Source organism: Nematolebias whitei, chromosome 15 (assembly GCF_014905685.2).
Source record: "Nematolebias whitei isolate Nwh7 chromosome 15, NemWhi1, whole genome shotgun sequence".
Lineage (NCBI taxonomy): Eukaryota > Metazoa > Chordata > Actinopteri > Cyprinodontiformes > Rivulidae > Nematolebias > Nematolebias whitei.
In genome coordinates this window covers 22,289,840-22,306,612 of record NC_056512.1, presented here as the reverse complement: position 1 = coordinate 22,306,612, position 16,773 = coordinate 22,289,840, and the positions used below count along the sequence as shown (strand labels likewise).

General features: G+C 39.0%; 1 protein-coding gene across 1 annotated transcript in view; it reads right to left on the bottom strand.

Moving 5' to 3' along the window:
* The window catches only part of LOC119421101 (meiosis inhibitor protein 1), a 98,168-nt gene that overhangs the window by 63,435 nt on the left and 17,960 nt on the right, over positions 1-16,773 (bottom strand). The window contains exons 8-13 of the mRNA XM_037688498.1: positions 16,032-16,146; positions 14,762-14,881; positions 11,493-11,592; positions 5,176-5,310; positions 4,451-4,565; positions 2,117-2,208 (exon numbers count right to left, since the gene is read on the bottom strand). Of these exons, the coding sequence (XP_037544426.1) occupies positions 2,117-2,208; positions 4,451-4,565; positions 5,176-5,310; positions 11,493-11,592; positions 14,762-14,881; positions 16,032-16,146 (677 nt within the window). The remainder of the gene's footprint in view (positions 1-2,116; positions 2,209-4,450; positions 4,566-5,175; positions 5,311-11,492; positions 11,593-14,761; positions 14,882-16,031; positions 16,147-16,773) is intronic.

Below are 16,773 nucleotides of genomic sequence, written 5' to 3'. Positions count from 1 at the left end.
AGTAAACAGCCATCAGTGTGCTAATGATCCATTGTTAGGCTGATGGTCCTTCTTGACCATGTGATCAGCTGGTTTTGGTTGTCAGCATCAAACTGGTTGATCCACTCTGAGAAGATGCTATTTAGGAGACTGAGCTGAAAACAGCACCTCAGACTGAGGAAGTCTCTCGGATGAGAGACGAAACGTTTCTATGTCCAGAGGACCAGATTGAACTTTTTTGGATTAAAAATTAATGTGTCTAATTATTAAACTTTGTTAATTAAACTATTGTTATTAAATCTAACAAGGTTAAGTCAGGTCCTCTGGAAAGATTGATCTTGTTGAAGATCTTGTTGAAACGTTTTGTCTTTTATCCAAAAGACTTCTTCAGTATGAGGAGCTAAACATAGTGGACCAACCAGTTTTGCTGTTGACAGCTAGAACTAGCTGTTCACATGTAAAAGGAAGACCATTAGACTAACAATTGATCATTAGTGACCTGATGGCTGTTTACTATTCACAGGGGGCTGAGTGATACTAGCAATAACTGCATTGTAAGAGGGGGACAATTGAACACAGAGGCCTCCATCCCTGTTTAATGATGGACGATTTCTCTTCACGCGCTTAAGCTTCCCTGGTCTATAGCTGGTCTATTCGGGGGTTCTGGAGAGGAGGGTCCGTCAGATAGTCGAACCTCGGATTCAGGAGGAGAAGTGCGGTTTTCATCCTGATCGTGGAACACTGGACCAGCTCTATACTCTCAGCAGTGTCCTGGAGGGTGCGTGGGAGTTTGCCCAACCGGTCTACATGTGCTTTGTGGACTTGGAAAAGGAGTTTGACCGCATCCCTCGGGGAACCCTGTGGGGGGTACTCTGGGAGTATGGGGTACCGGGCCCTTTGATACGAGCTGTTAGGTCCCTGTATGACCGGTGTCAGAGCCTGGTCCACATTGCCAGCAGTAAGTCTGGCTTGTTCCCGGTGAGAGTTGGACTCCGCCAAGGTTGCCCTTACAGAATTTCTAGGTGCAGCCAAGGTGTTGAGGGGATCCGTTTTGGTGGCCTTAGGATTGCGTCTCTGCTTTTTGCAGATGATGTGGTCCTATTGGCTTCATCAGATCGTGATCTACAGCTTTCGCTGGAGCGGTTCACAGTTGTGTGCAACACGGCCGGGATGAGGATCAGTTCCTCCAAATCCGAGGTCATGGTCTTGAGCCAGAAAAGGGTAGAGTGCCCTCTCCGGGTCAGGGAGGAGGTCCTTCCCCAATTGGAGGAGTTCAAGTATCTTGGGGTCTTTTTCACGAATGAGGGAAAAATGGAACGTGAGATCGATAGGCGGATAGGTGCAGCGTCTGCAGTGAAGCGGGTGCTGTACAGGTCTATCATGGTGAAGAGAGAGCTGAGTCAAAAGGCGAAGCTCTCAATTTACCGATCTATCCATGTTCCTTCCCTCATCTATGTTCATGAGCTTTGGGTTGTATCCGAAAGAACAAGATCTCGGATACAAGCGGCCAAAATGAGTTTTTTCCGCAGGGTGTCTGGCCTCTCCCTTAGAGATAGGGTGAGAAGCTCGATCATCCGGGAGGGACTCAAAGTAGAGCCGCTGCTTCTCCACGTCGAGAGGAGCTGGTTGAGGTGGCTCGGGCATCTGGTCAGGATGCCTCCTGGATGCCTCCCTGGTGAGGTGTTCCGGACACGTCCCACCGGGAGAAGACCCAGAGGAAGACCCAGGACACGCTGGAGGGGCTATGTTTCTCGGCTGGCCTGGGAACGCCTCGGGATTCCACCGGAGGAGCTGGCCCAAGTGGCTGGGGAGAGGGAAGTCTGGGCCTCCCTACTTCAGCTGCTACCCCCGCGACCCGACCCCGGATAAGCGGAAGAAAATGGATGGATGGATTTCTCTTCACAAAGATGGCCTCCTTTACTCCTCTCTCAAACCATCGTTCCTCTCTATCAAGGATGTGAACATCTTCATCCCTGAAAGAGTGACCACGTTTCACCAAACGTTTCAACAAGAATCTGTCCAGAGGACCTGACTTGTTAGCTTTATCTACCTGGATTATTGAGCAGCATTAGGACATTATTATTATTATTCAATATTAAAAATTTCGTGTTATTAAACTTCTTAAACAGTTTCTGACCTGCATGCTGCATGAAAACAGACAAGTGCTTTTAGTAGATATTCTTTGGATTTAAAGGGGTGGCTTTTGGGATTGGACCTCCTCAGATTACCCTGAAACATAAACAGCAAAATTTTAAATCTGTAACCACCAAACATTCATAAATATTTCTGACTTGTTTTATTTTTAAAGCAGGTTGTAACTGCATTCTTTTTCTCCAAGAAGTCCTGCTCTTTCTTCCAAAACAATGTAGAGGTGTCCAAAAAAGTTCAATCTGGTCCTCTGGACATTCAAAAAAAAAAAAAAAAAAAAAAAGCAAAAAAATAAGACTTCCTCTGTCTGAGGTGCTGTTTCCAGCTCAGTCTCTTAAATAGCACCTTCTCAGAGTGGATGTAGAGGTGATTTAAACCACTTTAGGCAAGTACCGTAAACAGTTTTCATTCAAAACCATTGTGCATAGCCATAGGCCATGAGATACACAACTATTCCCCGGCTTTACAGGAAAAGCAGGTCGTCTTAAGAGGAAAAGAAGCCCAAACAATGCCTGCAGGTAGCTAAATGAATAAATACTAGACCATTGCGTTATTTAAATAATACAAATAAAACAACTCAATGTCAAAATGATTGTGTACGGTATTCATAATTTATGACATGGGTGTAGTACATTGTTGCTTTATTCATGTCATGAAGCTGTGTTTTTTTTCCCTGTTAAACAGATATGGGATATCAGCGGATATTTATTTTAAAATACCCTGACTTTTATATTGAAAGAAAACAAAAAATGTACATGCAGTAATCAGCTCAAAAAGCTAAATGACAGTAATTAGCATATTTTTTAATCTATTAGCTTTATCTATTTAATATGTATTATTTAAGCTGATTTCACTTAAATTAAAAGCTACTACCAAAAAGTAGTAAAAAAAAGGTTCTTTCTTAGTTTTATTTTAAACACTGGGACATAAATAGTTGCTTCAGTGACCTGTAAACACAACCAGACTTGCAGTTTTGTCCTCATTTTAATTTTAATTTTGTTACTTTAACATCATCTTGTACAGATTTGTTCACATTTTGCAAACTTAAAGCACGTTATGGAACTATAGTTAAAAAGGTTTTTTCGGACTTGTGACATAAAAACAAAAATCAGAAATTCTTTTTGAAAATTTGTTCGATGTTTACATAAATATCCAAAGAAGATGAGATTTATTATGTACTGTGAAAACTGTTTTAAAGTTGTAGCAAAGAATGCACTAAAAAGCTTCACGTCATTAAAAAAAGATAAATGTTAAACTGTCATTACTTTTGACTTGCTTTAATTAAAATCATAACTTATCACGTCTGCCTCTTTGAGCTCCCTTGTATGACTATGTATGATTCTTCACACCACCAGACGTCCTCGATGAACGTCTTTGTGCCTGCAACACCCCTCTCACCTGCTCCCAGCTCACCAATGAGTTAATCTCAGTCCATTTCTTTATTACTCCAGACACGAGAACTTTGAATGGCCCTAGTGCTAATAAAAAGGATCTTTATGGCTTCCATTTAAAGTCTTTTGCTAACAGATCATAAAACAATGAAAAGAAAGTTCATATTCTTGTTCTTGAACTCCTTGCAGACTAAAGTTTTTTAAGTCACACTTAACAACACTTGATTGCATTCAGTTTGTTTAGTTTTAATGGGATTAATGCAAATTAATATGAGGACAAGAGGGTGAGAAACGCATGACACTCAGGGGTTTAGCCAATCAGGTGTTCTGTTTAATCACTACTTGACTGAAGTGACTCAAAGGTGTTTTGGTGAAATGATTAAACTTTCTAAAAGCAACTAAAAGAGCTTCTGTGGTTCCTTTATGATCATGTCTATCAAATAATGCAATGAACCATCCTTTATTAAACTAAACATTTTAATTAATCCCACCATAAATTTAAAACTGGTTTTCAGTCACACCAAGTTGAAATCCTTGAAAATAAAAAGTGAATTCAGATGGGTAGTCTCTAACAAAAGCATACTGGTGCCTTTTTGTTTTTATTTACCAACCTTCAAAGAAATTTATTTAAATATATTAATAAAATATATGAAATAAGTCCTTCATGAACAGTGAGTTTAAACTGCACGAGACAAAATAGCTAAAGAACTAAATTAGTAAAGATTCTGAGTCATTCAGGGCTTTACACCAAGTAATTTTATCACCTGATGCACAGCAGAAGATATCACCCCACATTTCTGAAGACAGATGTTAAGTCCACCTATTAGTCATGGCAGTCAAGGAGGCATGAATAAACAGCACATACAGCTACCTTATCATCCAATCTACTCTGAATCTATATTTGTGAATGAAACATAATGCTGCAAACTCACGGTGCTTCGCCGATGAGCAGAGGAGGGCAGATGTAGCTCTGGGAATTTACTGGTGATGGCCTCTATCAGCCCAACTAATGCTTTGTACTGGACTGGGCTGGGCTGGTGGTTCAGTCTGAAGATTTAGGAACATCAAATGAAAGAAACCTCTATTAACATGGTGAAAATTTAAGAGAAACGCAAGCAGAAAACGAAGAAGCCAACTGACAACTACTTCTGCTGTGACTTAATATGCAGATTAGGGCTGGGCCATATCATATAGTTCGCGATAATACCAGCAAAAAAACGCTTGCACGGGACAATAAATTATATCATGATATGCTAATTTCATGACGTAAATATGTCAGTATTGACAGGAATGGGTTTTTGGATTCTTAATAAGCCAGACAGAGGAGTGCAAAAACAAGAACAGTTTTTATTAACTGGTCTCCTGGTTGCTGGGAATGAACAACTGTGACGTGAGTAGCTGTTGAAGATTTGTCATATCCAGATCACAGTATTGGTCAACCCGAGAATGTCCGTTCCATCAGGCTGAAAACTTGACTGAGTACTTAAGACTTTATTTATATATCCCTTTAAGACTATCCAGTCAGAAAGACCTCATCTAATAAATAGATCATCTGTGCTTTGTCAATAAAAAACAAGTATTGATAAGCAAATAGTTGTGCAGGTCTCATTGGCAATGTGTCACATTTATACCATAGGTTTACAAAGTTTGTTTTTACCTGAACAAAGTGGTAGCAGCACTGACAGCCTGCGTGGCTACCAACAGGCAGGAAGCGGAGACTCCAGCTAACAAGACCTCCGAAACTGCCCCAAACGCTGAGCCACTGGGGAACAGATGGATGCTTGGAGGCTGTCTGTCCATGCAAGATAAACACAGGCACTTAGTTACAGCTATGACAAAATCCAAACACAACTTACATTTATGAAAATTCTGCCTCTCAGCAAGCAGGTCCCTGGTTCAAATCCCAGTACGGGGGCCTTTCTGGGTGGAGTTTGCATGTTCTCTCCGTGCATGCGTGGGTTTTCTCCGGATACTTCGTTTTCCTCCCACAGACCAAAAACATGCATGTTAGGCTGATTGGTAACTCTAAATTGTCAAAAGGTAGGGGTGTGCGATATGGCATAAAATTCATATCATGATCTGTATTGTGATGGGTGGCGATAACGATATATATCACAATATGTTTTTGGTATAAAACTTGCAATAGGAATGAAAAGAAACATAGGGTGTTCTTTTGCCATCATTTATTTTGAAAACTGCTATACCACAAAATAATCTCAATTAAGAAAATTTCACCTCTAGGTCCAGAGAGTTTTTAAATAATAAACAAATCAAGTATTAGGCTTCTTTCTTGTAGTGCAAAACAGTGCAAAAGATATCAAATGTAGTTTTAGCCATATGTTTTCAACAAAAGAATATGTTGTTAACTCTTAACAGTTTCCAGTATTCTCACTTAGGGTGCATTCACACCAGCCCTGTTGTCCCGAACTCTAGCCCGTTTGCTTAGGAAGTCCGGTTCGTTTGGGGAGGTGTGAACTCGCCATCGAACTCTGTCACGGAACAAAAAGGCGAACTCTGGCCCAGGCTAAAACCTAGGTCTCGATCCGGTAGAAGAAAACTTGAGCACGGTTTGAGTACAGTGTGAATATAAGCAGACCGGGCACTGCTCCGCAAGCAGGAAGTGGAGTACAACGCAGGGCAAACAAACACACATTTCTCTTACCTCATATGGAGCTGTCAGCTGCCTTGTGTGAAAAACAAAATTCTCCATGGTCTTCTGCCTCATCTTCTGCTCATGCTGAGTCCATTGTTGCAAAATGACAAAACAGAACTCCTAAAACCGCTAAAATTTGACGCGACTCTGTTTTTGTTTTTATTTCCAGAAGAAGAAGAAGTGTCTTCTTCAGAGGTTTTTGTGTCGTTTCTTTCATTAGTTCTTGGTGCAGCGCCACCACAGGCAAGTGGGGGAACAGGTTGGTTCAAACAGGTTGGCTCGACTGCACAGTGCAGTGGGAATGCAAACGTACCAGCTCAAATGTAAACAAAAGGTCATGAATATTGGTCCCCAACCAAACCGAGTCTACCGGACTATCTGGTGTGAAAACAACCTTAAGAAATGAACAGCAATAGAGCAGCAAGTACACACTGAAACACTTCATCCTCAACCCTCTAGTGGGCGTCTCCTTCCGCTTTAAGGAGAGCTGACACAAAATGACTCTCTGGCTTTGACCAGAGGGTCTCGCAGTAAAATTGCACAACACAGCGTTCTTTTTATAGATCAGCGAGCAGGTTTCTCTAAAGCTGACCAACACTTACTTTAACTTTCGACGGAAAAAAAAAAAAATTCTCGACGGAACACTGCGTTTTGCGCATGCGTCCAAATATGGCAACACTACGGCAAGCCGGACGTGGTTAGCTTGTAGCTTTGCTACTTAGCTCTCGAAGAACAGACTTGAACACCACTTACAGTACGCACAGTTTTCAACTAAAAAAAGTAACGATTAAAATGACAACTCTGATTTTACTTCAGACACAGCATTACTGCGGTTAGCCGGTAGAAGACAGATCTCTATCGTAGGCTAAATTTCTATCGTTTCTACCGTGTACTGTATATATCGAGCATTCCTATCCCTACGTGTGAGAGACTGAATGGTTGTTTGTCTCGTTTGTCTCTATGCGGCCCTGTGATGGACTTGCAACCTGTTCAGGATGCACCCCGCCCCTCGCACAGTGATTGCTGGACATGGGCACCGGAGACCCCCGTGACCCAAAATGGAAGTAGCGGGTAAAAGATAATGGATGGATGAAACACTGCAATTAAACTAACATGCATGTTTGTATTCTGTTGGGAGGAAACCAGAGTACACAAAGAAAACCCATGCATGCACAGGGGAAGCATGTAAACTCCCCAAAGAAAAGCCCCAGACCAGGAGGCAATCCTGAAACCTTTGAGTTGAGAGGAGACTACTCTAACCCCTGCTCTGTCGTGCCACACTGCTGTGCGAACATCAGTGACATTTTTCTGTTAATCTCCCTAACTCAGATACACAGACACAATATTTTTTTCTCTTTAAGGGTAACGGTGTCCAAATAATAAGCTAATAGCATTAACCAACAAAGTTCATGCTCAATAATCCAGGTATACAATCCAACAATTTTCAGACAGTTCATCTGGACAGTTTATTTTTTTGTGCTGAAATGTTTCACCTTCCATCCAGAAGGCTTCATCAGTCAAGGAAACTCACAACACAAAACTGATTCTTCCCCCAAACAGCTTACTCCAAAGTGGAACAAACCAGTTATGTTGGTGCTAAGATGGTCTCTTTGGCACGTCCCCTCCTTCGGTGCCGGCCCTCTTCCTCGTCGACAGTTTCAGCACAAAAAAAGGAACTGTCCAGATGACCTGACTGAAAATTGTTGGAAATAGCATTAACCTTTCAGCATTACTAAGGTCACCAGTTTGTCTGTGTGAAGCAGCATCACAACAGCTGTGGACTGGAGTACTGTTGCCACAACAGTAGCAGCAATGAACATCCCAAACAACTCATACATGCTCATAAACATGTACACAGGAGACAATTAAAAAGTCATATTAAACAGTCAAACCCACATACAAATAAAAGGCAACAATCAAAAAATACATACAAACACGACACATTAATGAGTAATTTAACCAAGGGCGCTGTCAGTTACACACCCACATACACATAAATTTAAGCTTGTTCAGCACTTTGAAGCCTTGGTGAAGCTTTAAAATAAAAATGTTACTTTAGATGATTAAATCTCTTATCTCCTGTATCATTACCATGTGATGGGCAGCATTCCATTAAAATTATGCTAACCTTGCAGAAACAGGACAATGTTTTATTAGTCCGTCGGTACATTTTCATATCCGGGACTGCAGACAGTTAATTTAAATTCAATTAAATTCCCCAGTGCACCATCTTTAACATGTTTTACAGCAGGTCACTTCACAATGCTGGTGCAGCTGGAGCTGTATGTTTGGTTCATTAATTGAGCATGTGGTCTTGGAGTACAATTTGGATATACAAGATTATGTAAATCCAATGAAGACCATAATAAATCACCAAAACCACAATACCATCTCATAACATTTGATATCTTGGTCGACTCCCATCTCTCTTTTAAGCTCCACATGGAAAACTTACTAATGAAACTGAAAGTTAAATTGGGTTTCTTTTTCAGAAATAGATCCTGTCTAACTCTGAATGCTAGGAAACACCTTGTGACTGTGACTTTCCTTACCTTCATTGACTACAGTGACATGATGAACACCCCTACAAGCACCTTGCAGATGTTGGATGCTGTCTTTCATGGTGCGTTACGATTCATAACTGGCTGTAACTACCGTATCCACCACTGCACCCTGTATTCACTGGTTAACTGGTCATCATTAACTTTACATAGACTCACTGGTACATTTTCATCTTTAAATCACTTCTTTTTAATTTACTCTTTATTTATACAGGTAGTCTCATCGAGTCACGAGAACTCGTTTTCAAGAGAGACCTGTTTGAGAGCAGATGGTGGGGGTTACGGGCCTTGCTCAAGGGCCCAGAGTGGGGAAAATGAGGGTGGAGGCAGGTGTGGGTGTTTCAACTTTTCCACCCACATTTTGATGATGTCAGTCCTGGGAGTTGAACCTGCAACTTTCCGATCACAGGCCCATCTCTTCTAACCTCTGTGCAATCACTCCCACACTACCACTCTTGGTCTGTTGCCTTCATACATCTCCTCCTACATGTCTCTGCGTGAGTGCAGCTACAGCGTGCGCTCTCAGGACATTATTACCCGCAGTGTTCCCTCAGTGCGAACTGAATTAGGCAAAAGGGCCTTCTCCTACTCCGGCCCTGTTTCCTGGAACACCTTGCAAAAAGACCTGAAGCTCTCGACCTTAACCTCTAAGTGATTTTAAACAACTGCTAAGTTCATGGCAAAAACCAGCGCAGACATGTTCATGTATACATGTTTTTTTTTTAGTATTTTACATCGCTTTATAATGTAGCTGGTTTTTTTTAAACAACATTTTCTTCCTTTGTTTTTTTTGTTGTTGTTTTTTTTTTCAATTTATATGCCTTCTTTTAAGATTGTCTACTGTTGTCATTGTCATCTACTGTTGTCATCGTTTCCTTGATAAAACCAGGTCTCTCTTGTAAATGAGTCCTTGAGACTCAATGAGACTAACCTGTATAAATAAAGGTTTAATTGCTTAACATAAAAAATACAAATTATGCACAAAATATTTCATTACTGTTTTACCATTGTCAAACAAGAAAAATATTTTTAAAACTAAGAATTTGCTACTAACAACAAATGCCTTTACTGGTAATATCAATAGACTTTGTATTTTTGTGTTACATACTTCACTGTGATATGAGCTTAATAGACTTATTTTGATTGTTAAGGTTTAGCCAATGTTGTAGTCAACCTTCTGCATTTAAAAAATTTAATTTAGTAACAGATAATTTTCTCCGCAACTCCTTTATGATTTTTTAATTAGAAATTTATAAAGTACAAATTTTTTAATATGGAAATTTTAACATAATTATTAAGAACTTCTATTTTAAAAGTAGAGTCCGCGCATATATGCTTTTTCCGTCTGAATACAGCTTTGAGCATACTGCATATTTAAAAACAAAGTAACTAGATGTATTTTCTCAGAGTTGAGTTCAAAGTTTTATTTGATTTTTGTTTTGTTTTTTACATAGATTGCATTTACTACATAGTAGAGCTCTACAGTTATATCAGTTGGGACAATATTTTAGGCCGATATAGATGCCTGGGGACCTATTGGTATCAGTGATAATTGTCCCATTATTCACCGATATAAGCACTTCTACTTTTCACCCCTAAAAAGCTGGAACCAGCTGTAATTGTACAATGTACCCAGCAGAGGGCGCATGAAGACTACTTTCAAGTCATGGCCTTAACTTTCACTTTTGATGTTCATCACAGCTGAAGCAGGGAGCAATACTGTAACATATTTTACTGAACAGAGCACGGTAAGTTTATTTTAACTGATCTGTAAAATAAAAAAATAAAAAATCAATAATAAATTCTCTTCAATTCTCCAACCTGCTTGTCATTAGCTACATGCCTCTCAAGTTAGCAAGCTAACGTTAGCGTTCAGTTGTACCACCTTCACGACGTTAGCCCCATTGTCAGTAGTTATAGTAACCAGTCCTGTCAGATTGAGCTTCCAGTTTGAGGACATCCAGTGTTAATAACATTATCTTTGTTGACCTCAATAAAATGCATTGGTTGTCTGAAATCTTTGCTTCACTGCAAAAAAAATTAAATGTTGCAAGAATTTTCAGCCATTATATCGTTATCGGCATGTAAATTTGTAAATTTCCCTCCCAATATTGCTATCCGCAGTAGCCAAAATCTCAATATTGGTCAGGCTCTACTACACAGCATTTCAGTTTCTGGACTTGTCCACTTTTGAGGGAATGAGTTTATTTTTTCATTAATGAACATTTGGTTTTACTCTTTGGTGATTTGAATTTCTTAAGTACACAACATTGAGATTCTGTTCATGTCCTGTTTTTATTTTATTTATGTCTGAGACTTCTTTTGTTAACTATTTGTCCAGTTTTTCCATTTTTATGGACACACTAGACAATGTGCCCCAATTTTTTTTAATCTATTTTCGCTAAAAGCTGTGTAAAAATGCTACTTCTTATTCCTAATTGAACAATATAAGTGACCTTAAGAATTTTTTTTAGCAAACTTGCATGTGTCCAATTCAAAAGATTAGTAAGTCTTACTAAAAAAAAAAATAAAAAAATAAAAAAAAAAACTTGGCTGAACGCTTTTACAAAGTACTTTAACTCATAGATGGCATTATCTTCTTATGAAAACTTGTTCTTTGTTCAAAGTCTAAATATAAGCTGGGATACAGTAAATCATTTTCAATAACAAGAGCTAAACTTCTTAATGTTGTGGAGTCATTCTGGCATGGGACAGGTGAAGTTCAATAAAGAAAATGTTAAAAATAAGTAAAAGTCCCACCTTTCCAGTATTTCAGTGAGGAGCAGAAAACCTTGTTTTGGTACCTCCAGATTAGTCAGGCGCAAAGCCTGCTTCAGACTGCGGACCAGGGACTCGATACCTATCACACACCACAAACAAATACACACAACTCACATGCTGTTTCAAAGAAATGCTTAAATACAGATAAACAATACACTTGAACAGGCAGTTATGACACACAAACACTTGTCTAAACCTGCTCAAGTGTTCTTAAATTTAATATATTTTACATAACCAAGTAAACATCTTGCTGTATCAAAATTAGTGACCAGCCCTAAAAGAAATTCCATATTTTTCAGACTATAAGGCGCACTTGAAATCCTTTAATTTTCTCAAAAATTGACAGCGAGTCATAATCCGGTGCGCCTTATGTATTAACTCTGGTTGTGCTTACTGACCTCAAACCCATTTTATGTGCTTATTGTGAATGAGTTGAATAAAGTTTGACTTATCTGACTGTTTTGTTTCACTTAATGAAGGTATTGAATGGACTGACTTGTGTACAGAGAGTAAAGAAGACCTCAGTTAAGAATAGAATGTAGGAGCCAAGTTTTACTCATGCATTTGAGATGCCCCTATCCTAGAAGTCTTACACACCAGTTCACACATTTGGTTAAAAGATGCTGCAATATTTTGCCTGCGTTGAATTTCTGCTGTAACCTCTTCTTGTTGCCATTAAATTCTGGTCCTGGATTGATATGAACATAGACTGATTACAGCAGTTTCCATGTTGCAGTAAATTAGAAACACAACATGGCTGTCGTACAAGTAGCACAAGGATGAATTTTTGTGTGTATTTCATTTGTACCTTATTTTTCAGATTATAAGGCGCACCGGATTATAAGGTGCATTAAGTGAAACAAAACAGTCAGATAAGTCAAAGTTTATTCAACGCATTCACAATAACCACATAAAATCGGTTCGAGGTCAGTAAGCACAACCAGAATTAATACATAAGGCGCACCGGCATTAAGTAAGGCGCATTAAATTTGTGACCAATTAAATTAAAGAACACTACCATTGTCAGGGTGGTGAGTCAGCATATGAATGCAGAGCCTGCAGAAATTATGCCCAGTGGAAAATCTAACACTGAACACCACAAATAACAAAATACTTTACACAGTATGTACGTATGCTTGGAAAGAATGAGGAGTTTAAAGACTTTTGATGTTCTGAAAGTCTGGATATCTGAAGATTTCTGCCCTAACATCACATAACTATTAAAAGAGTACAAAGCCTCACAACAAAGGCTGCACTTCCTTTGACTGCTCAAGGGAAACGAGGTGGAGACGTAGAGAGGAAGCTGCTGGTGGCGTTCTAATGTGTGTCCTTTGAGAGTGTCCTTATTTATCTTCTTATATTTCAGTGTGGTTTGTGAGGTGAACTGTTCCAGACAAAAAGACTGCAAACAGTTATTAAGTCTGCAGAGCAGCATGAATCAACTCACATCATGCAAAGCAAAAAATAAAACAAAAACCTCCTTAATGACCTTTTCACCTGGTCACCACTCTCCACTCTTCACCTTGTGCCTACGTGACAAAACTGCCAAAACACTAAACTTTCTTCCATTCAACTATAGTCACACAAAGATAATAAAAAATATTACTAATATCAAAATGATGCATTGTGCAGTAGTATGTGTGCTCTAAGTGGTACTGTTATTAAATTCTAATATGGCTTCAAACTTACTTTTGTATTTGAACTATTATAGGTTTTAAGAAAAAAATCTGATGATTTATTGCAAATTGGAGAAACAATTTCTTTTAACTTCCTTTTAAATAGCTGCTGTGGGGTTCACATCCACCTTCAATAAAAGTTTAAATGACTTGTAACATTTCTTCAGATTGCATTCAGTCTCTTTGCAACTTGAGGGTTTCTCTGAACTAAAAATTATATTTATTTCTCTCCCTCGCCTCACATAGAGAAATATCTGCACTTTATCAGAAGGTGACATTTACAATATTGAACAATACTCTGACATAAAGCCCTTAACTTGTGGTTCCTGATTACTTCTCCCAAATAGTTATATCTGAAGGAAGTAAAAATAATTTTTTTATATTTTGTTCACTATGAACTCTTCCTAAATCCCCTCACTTCAAACATTTTAGACAATATTGGCATTCTAGTCATTATTCATTTAAATATTTTGTGACATATAAAATACCACTGAGTGCAAAGTTGAAATAATACTACATACTAGCGAACCGTGATGCTGAAACTTCAATGAAATATAAACGTGATAGCTGGAGAAGACACAGATTTCCACTTTACAAAGTTTATTCAACTGTTTCTGCTGCTAAAAGTTTTAAAGTGAACACTGGTTTTTGACCTGTCAATTAATCATCAATCATTAGCCATTTTCACTCATGCAAACAGAAAATTATTCAGAAAAATGCACCGTTTCTTATCTAGTCCCTTTAACCCACTGTTTAGTGTTTTTTTTAAGCCCCCTGCCATTTTGTTTTAAAGGCATCGATGCCCAAAATTTATGCACAGGAGTGATAAATATTGCTGGGTGATGAAAGTGAAGTTCTAAATGTGTGTTCGTTTGGCCGTTGCGTTAGCAAAATATCCCATGAATCACAGCACAGAATTTAATGAAACTCTCAGAAAGTAATCATTGGACCACAACTGATTAACTTTTGGAACTGACTTAATCCACGTGATCATCACAGGTAAGCAATCTAAGAAAAAAACAAAAATGTCTATAACTCGGTAAATTTTTACTGATTTTAGGCTGAAATTTGGTGTGGTAGTAGCAGAGAGTCATCCCCAATGCATACTCTAAGGATACTTCGACAGTTAAGGATTTATTTTTAAAAGTTTGACATTAATGATTGGAATCAACTGTCAGCAAAATATGTTGTGAACCTGTGGACAGATTTTAATGAAACTTTTCATCAGGTGCACTTCTACAACTGATCACCGTTTGGTGTTGAATTTTCACATATTGAGCTAAAATTTGGTGTGGTCGTAGCTGATAATCCCCCTCAACACACTCTTAGTGCTAACATCTCACAAGATGTTATAATACTGCATGGCATCATGCGTGACAGCACTTACTGTACAAGGTTTAACCAAAACTGACGTTTCATCATAAGATGATCTTAGTTTAAAATTCTGCCATGAAATGCGGTGGTGATGTGTATTCCTTCAAGGAATGCCAGGTCTTTAATTCCATTGTGTTTCAGCATCATGTCTGGGTGATAAATTGATGATCTGTTAGCTCTCTTTGTAAACAGCCTCACCGTAGACAGTGTGGCACTGAGAGAACAAGAGTGGCTCTTCAGTTAGCAACACCAAACAGGCGTAGATGGACCACAGCAGCATCTCACTGTTGCTACAGGCAAGACGGTCAAACAGAAATCCTATGAGAAATGCAGCCACACAAAAGAAAGAAGTTCAATAAAAGAAAAATACACTCAAATGAAATAAAAACATCTGTAACATCAGTTTACTCACAAGGCAATGCTTTTTTTACATTGATCAAAATGTACACCAAAATTATGACAACATTCTGAAAATTATTATATTGAGAAACTTTAGAGGGAAGCACTGAGCTTGTGATTCACCAATACCAATATTGGGAATTCTACTGTGTGTGTACTTGTACTCATTCAAGTGTTTCAATACTACTTTGCAGCATCGTTCACTGCTCGGTTGAGCAAACAAACTGCAAATTATGCTCAACAAAGTTGTCAAGAGCAGTGTTTCCCCTACCATTATATAGGCTGGGCGTCCCGCCCCGTCAACAGAACCGAACGCCCTGTCTACCGATCCGTGCGCACCCCCCTCCCGCCCACCTGTCGGCACTGAAGTAACGCTAAACCAGCGGCTCGCAATACAGGTGTGCTAGCTAAAAAGTAAAGGCAGCCTCTTCCCATGCAGAACCCTCACACTGAAACACCACACCACCACCCACCCCCCACACTCGTAAACTGCCACTACAAACAGCACAGCTCAGATGTGTCTCTGTCTCAAACACCCCCTACCCCCATCCCCACTCTAAAACTCTCTGTACTGTCAGCATAGTGCAGCTCAGGACGTGTCTCAGTCCATGTGTCCACCCCCCTGCCGAAAATAACTGCATACGAGATTAGCACCCCGCCATGGCAAGTTATCTATGAGAAACATAGATAGAGGATTAAAAAAAATAGCATTTGTTTTATTTCTGTTGTCTTTCTTCTTTTGGTTTCTCATAAAGCTGCCAATCACCGCACATCACTGATTAGTGCCCATATTGGTGCTAGGTGTAGGCAAATACTCAAATGTACATGAATAATATTGGAAAAAATGGTGGCACCAATTCATCCCTACACTGAACATTAATGGAGTTAAATAATAAACACGAACAATATTGTATCTATAAAAGCTGGGGGAAAATGGACAAAAATAAAAATACAACAAAAATGAAAAACATTTAAGAAAAAAGCAGAAGAAGAGATTTGCAGGTGACAAATCAAAAATGAAAATATTTAATTAATGTCATATCCCCGCCGCTGTGTTTGTGTGGGTTACCAGGTAAATCGGCCTTGATGAAGACAGGGCTGTACTGACTGGGAGAATGAACCAGAACAGCAGCAATGCACCTAGCACTGGTCAGCTGCAACAAATCATCACCACTCAGCAGCAACTGAAAGACACATTTTGTGAAAACTATTAGAAAACTACAATTAAAAAGACACCTGGCAATTAAATACTTTAACACTGCCAAGGTTTGAATGAGAAAGGACTTTTTTTTTCACCATTTTGAGTCAAACTATAAATTTTTTTAAATCTTCTGTATATTTTTTGATAAAGCTGTCGTATATTAACATCATAAGCCTGCAGGTACAAAGTACTGGCTGCAATATTTATAACAGCAGTTCAGAAACCTGTCATAGTCAACATTTTTTCTGGTTTTGTTAGGTTTCTTGAGTTGATCTTTTAGTTTTGTACCTTTTGAGGCTTGTTTTATTATAACCGTGTTGTTTCTGCTACCTGTGTTCCCTTTGCCAGTTCTCATTTTCACCCTCGGTCAGCCACTCACACCTGTGTCCACTCCATAATCACCTCTGCTCTATATAATCAGTTTCTTTCACTACTCATCAGTTCTGCATTGTATTGGACTTTTCCATATGTCTCTGTACACCACTGTGTTCTCCTCGTGCTTTTCTGTGTTTCTCCTGTTTGTGTAAGTGTTGTAGTCATACCAGCTTTTTTTTTTTTTATTAAATAAAGAAGTTTTTATTTTTATTTAATTTCCTTGAGTCAGTCTGTA